Source organism: Nyctereutes procyonoides, unplaced genomic scaffold, assembly GCF_905146905.1.
Source record: "Nyctereutes procyonoides isolate TBG_1078 unplaced genomic scaffold, NYPRO_anot_genome, whole genome shotgun sequence".
NCBI classification, from domain to species: Eukaryota; Metazoa; Chordata; class Mammalia; order Carnivora; family Canidae; genus Nyctereutes; species Nyctereutes procyonoides.
The window spans coordinates 22038031-22051713 of record NW_026575048.1 but is presented as its reverse complement, the minus strand read 5'-3'; the positions used below and the strand labels follow the sequence as shown (position 1 = coordinate 22051713).

Sequence of the window (13683 nt, the reverse complement as noted above, 5' to 3'; positions counted from 1 at the left end):
CACTCTCCATGGAGCAGCAGAGCCAGCCACAGAAGACCAGCAACATCTCTAGGCATCTCCTTCCTTCCTCATGTTCTTGAGAACTCAGAATAATTCACAGCAGTGTTCTATCACTAACTCTCTGCCATCCCATATTCACTCCCCCATCTTGATGGAAAGAAAAAAGGGAACAAGTGGTCTCTTGGGTGTTGTGACCAAGTAAGCAGATAATTTCCAAAGGAAACTATCAGATGCTTAACTGCATGATGAAATAAAACATGTTATCCAACCAAGCTTCACTCTGATGGAGCAAGTCCTATTGTTTTAGATATAAGAAGCAATCAGGTGGGACTCATTTATTTAAGGACAGGCTGTGTATTAGTGATGGATCAGGAAACAGCATCAAGTCCCCTGATTCACAGACAAAGTCATATCTGCCAAAGAGCCATGCGTGTAAGCAGTGATGTTGAGAGGCAAGGTATAAGCAGCCTGGGGAAGGAGAGAATAAGAGCCTGAGGAAACACTCTGAAAAAAAGTAAATTAACCAAATCCCCAAGCCCTTGTAATCGTTCCAAAGAGTGCCAAAGAGTGCCCATGGGTTTGATGTTTCTGGAGAAGGCAACCAAAACTAAGTGAAAATATGACTTTGGGACTACATGTTACATGTTTGACTTAGAAAAGCTAAGGTGGATGGGCAGCCCTGGTGGCTTAGCAGTTTAGTGCCGCCTTGAGCCTGGGGTGTGATCCTGGAGACCCAGGATTGAGGCCCTCGTCGGGCTCACTGCATGAAGCCTGCTTCTCCCTCTGCCTGTGTCTCTGCCTCTCTCTCTCTCTCTCTCTCTCTCTCTCTCTGTGTGTGTGTGTCTCTCATGAATAAATAAATAAAATCTAAAAAAAATAAAATAAAATCTAAAAAAAAAAAGAAAAGCTAAGATGGGAAAGTAGAGAAGGGGCTGTAAGAGATACTGGACAAATGGTACCAGGGGAAACAGTCTTCGGGGAGCAGAACTCCCAGAGGAACAGGATATTGCTACAACACCAAAGGCATTGGTAAGGGAGGGCAGTGCTCCTTCATCCCTGTGCATCATTCTTGTGCGCCACCACCAGAAGAGTGACTCTTAAGTTGCATGTGAATTGGGGATCCCTGGGTGGCTCAGCGGTTTGGTGCCTGCCCTTGGCCCAGGGTGTGATCCTGGAGTCCCGGGATCGAGTCTCGCATAGGGCTCCATGTATGGGGCCTGCTTCTCCCTCTGCCTGTGTCTCCACCTCTCTCTCTGTGTCTCATGAATATTTTTTTTTAAAAAAAAGTTGCACATGGAAGACACAGGTGAGAATGAGCAATGCCAAGGATAGCTTTTCCCCCTTCTCTCTGATATGATCTGACATCAAGATTTTTGAAAGTAGAATCATAGCTAGAAAACCAAAGTAAATTTCATTTAAAGAGTTGAGATCTCATGCCACTTTAGTTGAGCATTCCTCTAATTTAATGTTTGCAATTGTCCCTCCTTCTGTGTCCTTCTCTCAGAGCCACTGGGTGAGGCTTCTTGATGAACTGGGCCAGGGGATTCACACCCACTGGATCAACCAGGCAACTGTTCAGGGTGGTGACAGACCCACGATGTGATCAGGATCTGGGGGCGAGTTACCAGGCTAGAGGCAGAATTACTGGTGTGTAAAGTGAACATGGCAAATAGGAAATGAGATCTCACAAAGGAATTAAGGCTCTGAATGAAAAAACAAAAGAGCAACACATAAGGTGAGAATCAAAAGTGGTGGCTGGAAGTACCAGTAGGGCCACAGAAGATGACAGGCAGAGAGGAGACTGCTAGGAGACCTTGACCGTGAGGCTCCCTCTTCGGCCTGGCCTTGTATGATGGGTTAAGCTCCATATGTAAACGTCTCCAAAGGACTTAATGATCAGATCCCCAGTGTATATATAAGGAAATTAAAGTGGAGAGAAGTATGTTCTAGTGATTTGAACAATATCACGTAACTAGTTGGAGGAACACCCAAATTAAAGTCTTACTTCTCCAATTTTTTAAAAATCTGTGCACATAATTAATATGCAGCAATATGCTTTTATTCTTCAGATGCATTTGAAGAGATGGTCCCAGTACGTAACTCACTACAGAGCAGAAGCTCAATAAGAAGCACATGTAGCAAGGTGTTTATCATTAGGAAACACCTTATAAAGATGGCCAACTCTCAGTTTTCTCTGTGCAGATTATACCGCGGTATTAGAGGCTGTCTTCCCTCACTGTTGGTGTGAGATGGGGTAAGACAAATGAATTTAAGAACCATTTTTTTAGCCTAACCAAATCACAACCAAGAATGTCAGTCTGCTGGGGAAACAAAACCCCCAAGCCAATGCCTTTACGCTGTCCCATGGCATGGCTCAACAGAGCCAAAGCTCCTCTTCCTGGAATAGTTTATTAAAGGTCTAGGGTAGTTCTAGCCACTAAGTGAAGCCAACTCAAGTCCACTGCTTTTCTGAAACTTGACTTGGGAGAGCTGGAACTTCTGTGTCTTTGGCTTGAAGACTAGGCATCAAATTACTAAATTTGCACATCAAATTACTAAAGAATAAAGGTCTTGGTTGACTTGCAACTGGAACCTGGTACTATGGGTCAACGATTCTTACATAACAAAGAATTAAACAAATTCCAAATTATCCATTAAGAGAAAGCTGGACCAGGGGTGCCTAGGTGGCACAGTTGGTTAAGCAGCCGACACTTGGTTTCAGCTCAAGTTGTGATCTCAGGGTCCTGAGATCAAGCCCCGCATCAGGCTCTATGCTTAATGCAGAGTCTGCTTGGGACTCTCTTTCTGCCCCCCACCCCATCACAAATAAATAAATTAGTTTAAAAAAGAGAGGGAGAAAGCTGGAATAAAGTTTTTTGAGTCATTGATTAATGTAACAGAACAAGCATTTTAATATGCCTATCTGTGGAATAAAACTAAAAAGTGATGATGGGAATACATTCAAACTTGTCTCATCTTTTACATATTATATTATCAAAGTTGTACTATTTTCACTTAAGGATGATAGCCACATGATCAAAGCAAATATGTTTTGAATAATCCTGAAAGTTTTGGAATCTCATGCTGGAAAGATGCTTTGAAATAAGAATCTGGAACCCTGGACACAGGGCAGGGTTTCTTAAACTCAGCACTACTGACATTTTGTACTCGATGATTTTGCTGTTGTTGGGGTACTGTCCTGCAACACATCTGCCCTCTACCCACTAAATGCCAGAAGAACAATCCCCACTTCTGTCCTGCCCAATCATGACAATCAAAAATGTCTTCAGACACTGTCAAACATGTGCCGAGGGGCAAATTATACCTGGTTGAGAACCCCTGCTCTAGAGATATTTTCTCTTTAAGACCATGTGGTAAATATACTAAAGTAAAAGGAACCACATCAAGATGCTAAAGATTTTCACGGTCATTATTACATATGGTTTAGTATATTTGCAAATGTATGCTGGCATGCTCACAGCAAAAGTGTACTCACTGTGTACAAGAAAACAGAAATCTTTCCACATCAGCAGCAGAGTGAGTTTTGTAAAGCCTTCTGCATCATATTCCACGACACCTCTAAGTGATAAAAAAAAAATACACACACAAAGAAAAAACCCTCATAAAAAAAGGGCATAAAAGAGATGGAACCAAGTAAAGAATACATTCATAAAATCGTGGTGATTGAATCTGAGATGCATTTAAGGTTAAGTGAATGTTATCATAGGAAGGATGTGGGGTTTGAAATGACAGTATCTACGTTTAAGTTACAGTTTTACATTTACTATTGTGACTTCAGGCAAATCACTTAACCTCTGGAGCCTCAGTTTCCTCATCTGTAAAACAAATATAATAATATTTTCAAGCTTCATTATAAGATTGTGAAAAACAAGTAAGATAAAGCATAAAATGCCATGCAAATGCTGGTTACTAGTTATGAGTAAAAGGACAAATGAAGCCATAAGGTCAGCAATGACACTGTCTGTGTGATGATGAGTCTTACTTTCATTTAAGCACTAAGCAGTAATGAGCAATGACAACGTTACTTAGTTTAGGAGTCTATATTATTTTCTTCTAAAGCACTTGGAATCCTTTCATTTGCGTCCCCTCCCCTCCCCACCAGGCTCAAGACAAGAGCCACATTAGCTGGGTAGGCGCTGGTTCAGATGGGAGACGCACAGGGTACGTGTCATGCGTTGAAGAGAATAGCTCAGGACCATGGAAGGGCCTGGGTGAAATCCTAATAGGCTTGCCTTTCCCATTTTCCACCAGAGCTTCCACCTGGGAGACATCACCATAACATGATGATGCTAGCCACACACAACGACAGACAGAATCATCTCTGTCATCCACACAAGGAGGCATCTGCTATCTCCCTGGTGGAGTCCAGAGCATCAGACCATCAGTATTGACGGTCTCTCACTTCAAGTAGGAAGAGAGAACTCACCGTAAATGTAAAGGAACTAAGACTCAAAAGGCTGAGTGATTTACTCGAAGACTATTGGTGTAGCATTCAGATCTTTGACTTAGGTCAACAATTTCATTCACCAGTTTATATTTTTTTTCATGAATTTGTAATCAACGCAGTATGTTACAAGACTGCTATCTAAGCTTTTCAGATCCTGCATGCTGTAAGTAAAAAGAAGCATAGAATCCTTTTCATTATGCATACAGTATAGCAATATAATAGGAATGTGACTTCAGGCAAATCACTTAATTTATACTGAATCGCATATATGATTTAGTAGTTGCATACAGGTACTACTATATTACTGTATTATATGCATAAGACATAGACAAAATGTATGTTAAAAAAGGATTCCTATTTTGGCTTTTTAAAAAAGATTTTATTAATTTGAGAGAGAGAGAGTGCATGCATGAGCTGGGGGAAGGGGGAGAGGGAGAGGGAGTCCGACAACATGGAGCTGGATCCCGGAACTTGAGATCATGACCTGAGCAGAAGGCAGATACTTAATGGACTGAGCCACCCAGGTGCCCAAGAATGAGATTTTTTAAAAGATATAAATGCGGTTTTCATATTTTTCTTTTGTGCTAATGGAGTGAGGGGAGACACACATTCTCAGGTGTGTGCACCCTACTTGGGAGGTTACTGTCCTAGGTCTTTCATTTTTAATTGTATATACTAAAAATAATCTTCCTCAAAAATTAGAAGACCAATAGTGTCATTTATTAACCACTTTGTTTCATAAGTACTTTCTCAAAATGTTCATAAACAAAGCTGAAAAAAATCCTAAGTATTAAAGACTCATGCAAGTGACAGTCACACCGCTTAAGATATTGACAGTTCTATTTTGGAGGCATAAAAAATTCCACTATGGATAATGAGAAAATTTCTTAAAATTGTTTTTAAGGAGTTAGAAATTTTGCCCATAATTACACCATGGTTTACAAAATTATATCCCAGGAAATGGCTAACCTTATTCTTGATTTCACCTGCTCCTCCCTATTCCCACTTTTTTTGGCCTTAATTTATTCATTTCCTTATTTAAATTTTTAATTTTGTGTTACTATATATATCTTTCTATATTTATAAGCCTTCTCCGGGATAAGGTGGGATATAAACAGACCACTAACACCCTTAGTGCTCAGTCCCCATGAATGGGTAGAAGGTCCCCCACCTTTTGAAGACGACTGTGGGGAAAACATGTTCCCTCTGCCACTGGGCTAAGCTCTAAGCAGAAGCTCAATAAGGCCTCTGATGTCATTTAAGGAACCTGAGCCACGGAAGAGGTATCCCCTACACCTGCAGTCCCATGCCTCCTCGTCCCTCTCTGTGCCTTCTTCCAATGCCTAATCCCAAGTGAGAGTCGCTGCTTTTGGGTCTAACGCAGGATTTCCTGCCTAGATTCAGGTGGCAAGCGGTGAGCAGGAGTCCTGTGTCAGAACACCTGAGTCCTGAGAACCAGGGCTCCCACCCTGGCTCTATCTCTTGTAGGTGGGTGACTTCCCTCAGTTTACAAGGCTTCTTAAAGTTTCAGGGCACTCTTCACTCACTTGTGCCAATAAAGCCCACCTGGCTCACCTGGGACTCCTAGGAGCAGATGGAGGTGAAAGTGCTAGGCACACTGTAAAGAGCTCCAGTACTGCTGCCTTTGTTACTGCTGGGCTTACAGCATGACGCTGCTCCAAGGAAGATATTTGTTTCTATTCTTTAGCAAAGAATCCTAAAAGTGATCTTCCTGGGAGCTTTTGTGTATGCAACATACCAGAAAGAGTCAAAATGGTACTGAAAAGCTAGCATACATAAGCACAGACTGTTATGTTCCTAATCAAGCTCTCACATCAGGGTCATGGGGATGTGAGGCCATGGCTGGTAGATGGTGTAAACATGTAGAAACTTACGTGCCAAAGTGGCTGAGGAAAGCAGCGATATATTCCCTTCTTTTGTGGTACCCTTGAATCACATACTGCACCTGGAACATGAACACAAAGCTGAGGAGTCAGAAATTTCCAAATGCTTTCTGACAAAACACTTACAAAGACTCAGAGAAATAGAAAGAATGGCAAATGAATCCCCACATTCCCGTCACCCATATTCAACAACTATGAACATCTTGTCTAGTTGCTTCATCCAGCCACCTACCTCCTGATCAAGCTATTGGTCTATCTTTGCTGAAACAAGTCAAAGGAAACTTGAGACGCTATGACTGCTTGCCCCTAGATACGTAAGCACGTACTCCCGAGAAACAAGACATTTTCCTCCAGAGCCACAGTGTCATGATCACACCCAACAAATTTAGCAATCATTTTTTGGACTTTGTCTAGTGTCCTGTGCATTTTCATAATTTCCCAACTGTCTCCAAAATATTCTTTTAAAAGGAAGGGTATAATTGAGGGTATAACTAAGGATCAGGCACTTAATCTAGAAAGTCTTTTAATAAAGAATAAAAGTACCTCTTGGGGGATCCCTGGGTGGCGCAGCGGTTTGGCGCCTGCCTTTGGCCCAGGGCACGATCCTGGAGACCTGGGATCGAATCCCACGTCAGGCTCCCAATACATGGAGCCTGCTTCTCCCTCTGCCTATGTCTCTGCCTCTCTCTCTCTGTGTGTGTGTGTGACTATCATAAATAAATAAAAAAAATTTTAAAAAAGTACCTTTTGGGGTGTGTACACGTGTGTATGTGTGTGTGTGTGTGTGTGTGTGTGATATTGCACATACATATAGGATATTGACTTTTCAAAAAGGTTGGCCTAGCTGTCTTGCAGAATATATTCTGCATTCTAGACCCTCTGGTCATCTCCTTCCTTTTCCCTCTACTCCCTATATTTCCTATAAATTGGAAGTTAGACTAAAGGTGTAATTAGATTCAGGTTAAATATTTTGGGCAAGAAAACTTCATAGGTGATAGTGGGCTTGATCACTGGTTAAGGTGACGACAGCAGGACTACCCCCACTATAAAGGGAGGTATCCCCTTTGCTGCCAGGAGCAGCCTGTGGGCATATTATTCAAAGCATGTGAAGACCTAGTCCCCTTCTTAACCTTTCACCTCATAATTTTAGTATCCACTGGATATCCTTGTCTGAATCAATTATTTCATTAAGAGCCAAAAAACAGTGATTTTTTTGAATTCTATCACTTCTTGTGCATTTATCAGCTGGAATTATCTGTAAAGAAGAGTATCCTCTCATAAAATGGGGGCTATTTTATCCTGAACTACAGCTCCCGTTGAAAAGGCAGGACAATGCTCAATTCTTTCTTTTTAAATTCCTAATATCCAAAAAAGGAGTGTTAAATAGGGGATTTTATTTTGCCTTTTTATATTTCCTTGTTATCACCAAATGACAGTTTTTATTAAAAAATTGTGAACATATTAAGCTGGACATCTGAAAGTCATATACTCATCAGCTACTAACACAGAAATACATTCCTCATAATGTCCTCATAATGGCTCAAAGAAATAGGGGAGAAAGAGGCCCCCCCAAATTGTTTATATTGGCTGTAGCCACAATGAGTTTCCATGGCTAACAAAAGCTTGAGATAAAGTGCTTGAAATAACCTTGACACAATTGGTAGTGATAGCCATTTTGTACCCTTTAAAAGTAAAACAATTCTATTTATATAATAGAGGTTTATGTCAATTTATAAAAACAGTGCTTACTTTGCAGGCTTAATGCAGGATCAGAAATGTTATTTTGGGAAAAGAAAAACAGATGATAAGTTTGCTTAAGTGGCTTTGTTTAAAAAGGGATGAAAACAGTTCTGTGTACTTGATTTTAAAAACAGAAAACCATTTTAACAGAAACCCACAACAAAACTGGCTACAAAGATAGATTCCAATGTAATTATGGAAATTCATTTGAAGAGACTGTTTCTAAAAGCAGCCCATACTGTCCTCGTTTGTAGCAAGCATAAGAACATCAATTTTAAAAGACAAGTAAAATTAATGAAAGGGAACCAGATAAGAAAAACAGACTGATTCTTATATTTCTGGGAAAATGGTAATATAATTTTTTTGAGGAAAATGTATGACTAGAAATTAATCTCAATTGGAGAGCTTTAAAAAAGGCTTTTCTTCTCAGTTCTGGAAGACCAAATTTGCATGTTTCTCTATAATACTGGGACACAGATTTGAAGGCAGTGCAAAGTCCCACAATGTAAATAAGAATTCTCTCCTCCGATCAGTTTTGAAGGAGGGCAGAGGCTGGGGGAATTTGGTCCAATGAGAAGCAACCACTCCAAGAGAGTGAGATGCCCTGGAATCTGTGCCAAGCCCACAGACTGCAGAGTTGCCAGATTTTAGTTTCTTTGACATTTAAAAAAATAATACTGAAGCCTTTGAAATATTATTGTACTTTAAAAATATTTCCTATATAGAGATGAGCTATCTTTTGAAAGAAAGAGACAAACAAAAGATTTATTTTCCAAGCCATGTGAATAAGTCAATAGGAGAGTAGAAAACAGTACTTTGGGAATAAAGCAAACTGAGTCAGTCAATGTGGGAGAAGAAAGTCAGTATTGCTTGTAGATGAACATCTCCAGGTTTTAGCTAAAAACACTACCTGGATATTCACATGTATATACTTATACTTTTTAGAAATATCTGACAATAGCCATTAATGTAAACTCTGCTACTTGCCAATGTAATGACTCATTCATGAAGCTAAGAGAAAGCTTTAGATAACTTGACGTGCCTGCCTACTGGACCAGCTGACCTGGAAAGCTTGCCCCTAGTAGAGCCGGACTCTGGAAAATTGCTCCTAGAGGTGACATGGAGAATCAAGAGCTGACTAGTAAAAAGTGAGGTACAGAAAAGCAGAAAGAGGTAAAGGCAGCTCTGGTGAATTACCTTGATGCTAACTAGTGGCAAACACACACACACACACACACACATCCCCACACACCCATGCGTGCATGCACCAGATAACTGGGATATGGAGGAGTTCAAAGGTGCAAGATCTAGCAAAAAACTTAGGACATAAAGGAAATTTAAGAAGAGGTAGCAGTTTAAAGGATGAAGGTTAAGATTGGAACAGGAAGTCAGAATCCTTAGAAAAGGAAGAAGGGGCGTAAAGAACTAGGAGAGAAACGGATGAACTGTAGTTCGAAGGAGGAAAGGCCAGCGCAGGTGAAAGCTGGGGCTGAGGGCGCCCTCACAGCACAACGCCAGGACGGGGCTATGCAGGAGGGAAGAGCCTCGCAACCGGAGGGGCAGGAGACTTGCTTCTTTACCTTGTTGGTGAGTAGGTGGCATACTTGAGGCACATAATCAATGAGACATCCTCCTCCTGGAAAAGCTGGGATATGAAGAGCTGAGGAGCCTCCAAGTGCGCTGAAAGGACAAGAGTACAAGGGACACTTCTCTTAGGGCTCCAGCAATGTAGGAAGTGACACCCCCAAACAGATTCGGTTTCGCTTCTCAAGGTCTGCCCACCAACTGCTTGGATGAACGAGGATGGGAAAATGGGCTTCACTTTATAGTTACCTTTCTTTATTTTAATCTGTTCTGTTAAATCAGAATGTTCACATTACCCATGACTACATGACAGGACGAATTAGCACACCCTGAATGGTGTGGATTGTAAATGCCCTATTTAATGCCAATGGGCTGGACCTATGATGGAGACACATGTTTTCATATTCTCCATTCTGTGCTGGGCAAGGAGGAGTCAGTCATTCCTTAAACCTGTACACTGAGCTGAACTGAATTCCTGCAGCTGGGCTGCTGGGGACAGCTTCCTCACATTTAGTGTGAGGCTGGTGGACTAGGACCAGGGCTGCAGACTCCAGGCTGGACCCGGCACAGGCAGCTGATACAAACAAGCTCAGAGAACTGCAGAGTTTCTGCACAGTGGGGAGGGCTCTCCACTGCTCGACTCCGGCTGACCTCTGCCTCCACCCTGCGCAAACACAAGTCTGGTCTCAGTGGACCCTTATTTTTCACGTGAAGCCAGAAAGCCAGATGATTTAATGTCTCAAGTTTTAAATGGTGGCAGCTAACCAAACATCTTCTGAAACACTGTGCTGCCCGGTCCCGTGTCTATGGGCCAATATGGGTAGGAAGACAGCAACTGTTCCAAGTCAACACTGACATTCAATCCATCTAAACAAGAAGGTGCAGTCAAAAATCATCGATCCAAGCATAAGACACAATGCTGATCCAGAAACAGTTTCCAGGACTTTTGTGGAGATTCCTTTTCAGTCTAAATTAACCAGCATATGATTAAAGAAACTGTTCAGAATCTCACAGTATACATTGTGTATCCCATTCTTATTCTCGATTTCATCTTCTTTTCTACTCTAACTTTTCTTTGGTATTAATTAGTTTTTCCTATTTGAGTTTTAGTTTAATGTATAGTTTTTTTTACTGTAAAACCACCTCTTAAACTACCTCTGTAACATGATGGGTATAAAAAGACCCCTAATATCCATTAATGCTATGATTATTCATTAACCAAATCCCCACAGTTACAAGGCCGTAAATGGAAGCAAAGTGCTTCACAAGAACAATCTAGAGGATCATTCCTAAGCAGTTTAGAGCAGACAGACTTAGCCTAGGGTTTGCAATACAGGACACAATATATATCAGTACTGAAAGGGTCCCAGACCCAGCCTGTCTCCCTACTGACCACAGATTTCTGAAATTAATTTCTCCAGTAGAAATGATTATTATATTTATTTATGGAATGAAAAAGCCCCAACACATGAATAAAATCCAGGGTGATGTGAGGAAGTCAACATGTGGTGGAAATATTTGCTGTTGACTTTTTCTATTCAGATGAGACCTAAAAAGCACATCTCTGACAACTGAAAAAATTATGAGACAGCATTTGACTAAGTATGACATTAATGAATCATCTACAGTCTGCAACTGCACAGAATCAGCAAGAACATCACTTCCGTTTGCTACTCTCAGAGTAGATACTGGATGAGATTGAGCCTAAACTCCAAAGGAGGCTAGGAAAATTCCTATGACTTCTTGTGAACTGGAGGAAGGGTTTCTATCCTCTCCTTTGTATGCAAAAATATACAGAGGGCACACTTCTAACCAGAATGTTCTAATGACTCCATTAGGATAGAAACTGATTAAGAAGAAAATTCTATAATACAAGAGAAATAAATCCAATATTTATATGCTGTCCATACTGGGTGAGGGCGGGGATATCTGTATAACATAGAACATATCAAGATCCAGGCTTCTCATAGCTTACTTAGAGGAACAATCTTTAGCATAATAAAATTCCAAAAAATAAAATAATTTGGACAGTTTCCTGGAATTGATTATAATGGGCTTTGAACTGTATACAATATTACAGTATAAGTTCTTAATCATTCATTAAATTGAATTTAAAAAAATGAAAATAGTCTGTAGGGAATCCTCTAAACTTGAGACTTTCTCCTCTTCTAAAATATAGTCATTAAACAAAAAATTACCTATAATGATGAAAAGAAGCAGAGATGTGGAGAAATCCAAAGGCTGGCAGCTCGGCCACCAGGTCCATCTCTGCACTCTGCTTCTGTGATTATCAGGAGCTAAAACACTTGTTGCTAGGTGCTTTCTCAAGACCTAATTGAATCCTCCCCACAATTAAGTGAGGTGAGAATTATCACTCAAATTTTACAGGAGAAGGAATGGTGGCAGGAACAGAAGAAATTTCCTTGGGTTCACACAACGAGGAAATGGTAGAGCCAAGATCTGAACTTGGGGTGGCCTACTGCCAGAGTCCATGCTGTTACTGCTGAATTATGAGCCTCCCTGATTGCAGGGGGATTCTCCTCCAGAAGGGGCTATGAGGATGGGAAGAAACAGGGGGTCTGGCTACCAGCAAGCTGGGTCAGGATTGCAGTGATGCCACAGGGCTTCCAGAAGCACTCACACTGAAGCAGGCCCTGGGATATACAGCTCATCTCTTCTTACTGGGCTCCACACGGCAGCAGGGCAAGCGTTCCTCTCCATTTTGTTCCTACTCAGCCTCTCCTACTCCAACCTTCACACAAGCACAGCCACTGGACCTCTGACGTGAGGGGCCAATGCCTCTGTCACATCGACTTGTGAATGCCTGAGTTGGTGTTGCGGCGTGAGCCTCAATGTGTGCAGTGCTTCAGATCTATGAAGGATTGCTTTCAATGAGAGTTTATTTTTAAAAGGACACCTACTACCCCCTTTAACTCAGAAGGTCCTTGGCTAGTGAGGGTACTGAACCTGACTGCCAGCGTCACATACTGATAAGCGCTGCTGATTCACGTATAAATATCCGCCTCGTGGGTAAATATTTAACAGGCCTGTTATAGCCTGAATGTTGCCCTGATCATGCTAAATAAATAAAGTCAAGTGTCATGAAATAAAAAAGCTATTATGTTTTTAAAGGGTGTAGGATGGAGGTCCAGCCTGGTGATCTCTAATTATTTAATATTCATGAATCAAAATCTATTGGGTGGAGCAGGCATAACAGAAAGCTCAGCATCCTGCAGAGATTGTAGGGCTCCCTGGGTGCTTCCCAGGAATGCAGGGCTGGCTGCAGAAAGGACAGGCTGGACTGAGTAGCTCCTGGCAGGGTAGGGTGCAGAAGGGCCGGGGGTGGTGGTGGTTGGAGGGGCCAGGAAGGGAGAGCAGGGGTGGAAGGGACCACTGCTGTCCACTCCTCTGATCTCCAGACTGGGGAGGGGAGCAAGCAGAGTAAAAAGTGAAAGTCAACTAGAATGGTGGCTGTGTCTTGGGCTGAAATTGGAAGGACAAAGGGGCGCAGGGGTTGTTTCAATGAGAAAGTACCTTCTGTCTCTTCATGGACTGAAATGAGAAATTAGCTGCTAATTCTTAGACCTGAAACCAAATCTGTGGATATAAATTAGAAGGATGAGGCCAGAGTCTGAGAAGCCTTTCCAACAATGGAGCTAAATATCCCAAAAGGTAGCCAGAAAAACACTTCCAGGTCTGTCTAACTGGGTCTAAAAGTCAAATATAAAAACTGTCTGTGTTCACTGTATTGATGCAATTGTTTTCCATGGAGATATAGCTAATAGAGAGCCCTTTGGGAACCTGGCCCTCTCTGCAAATTCAGAGCACTTCTAATATTGAAGACTTGGCTACGGTGCAATGGCACAAAGGAAGTATTTTTGAGCATTTTGACATGGAAAAATGCAGGGAGTCAGCTTGTCTGAAGCCCTCACTTGGGACAATTGGGTTTGATTTTAACCCATTATGGAACGGTGACTCCCTCCTCTC

General features: G+C 41.6%; 1 protein-coding gene across 3 annotated transcripts in view; it reads right to left on the bottom strand.

The window, feature by feature from the left end:
• BABAM2 (BRISC and BRCA1 A complex member 2) overlaps nt 1-13683 on the bottom strand; it is a 408818-nt gene that overhangs the window by 81132 nt on the left and 314003 nt on the right. For 2 of the 3 annotated variants that reach the window (XM_055326951.1, XM_055326952.1), the window contains exons 8-10: nt 9693-9792; nt 6364-6434; nt 3497-3579 (exon numbers count right to left, since the gene is read on the bottom strand). In XM_055326951.1, coding sequence (XP_055182926.1) covers nt 3497-3579; nt 6364-6434; nt 9693-9792 — 254 coding nt within the window. The remainder of the gene's footprint in view (nt 1-3496; nt 3580-6363; nt 6435-9692; nt 9793-13683) is intronic. The other variant, XM_055326953.1, reaches the window with a different exon arrangement.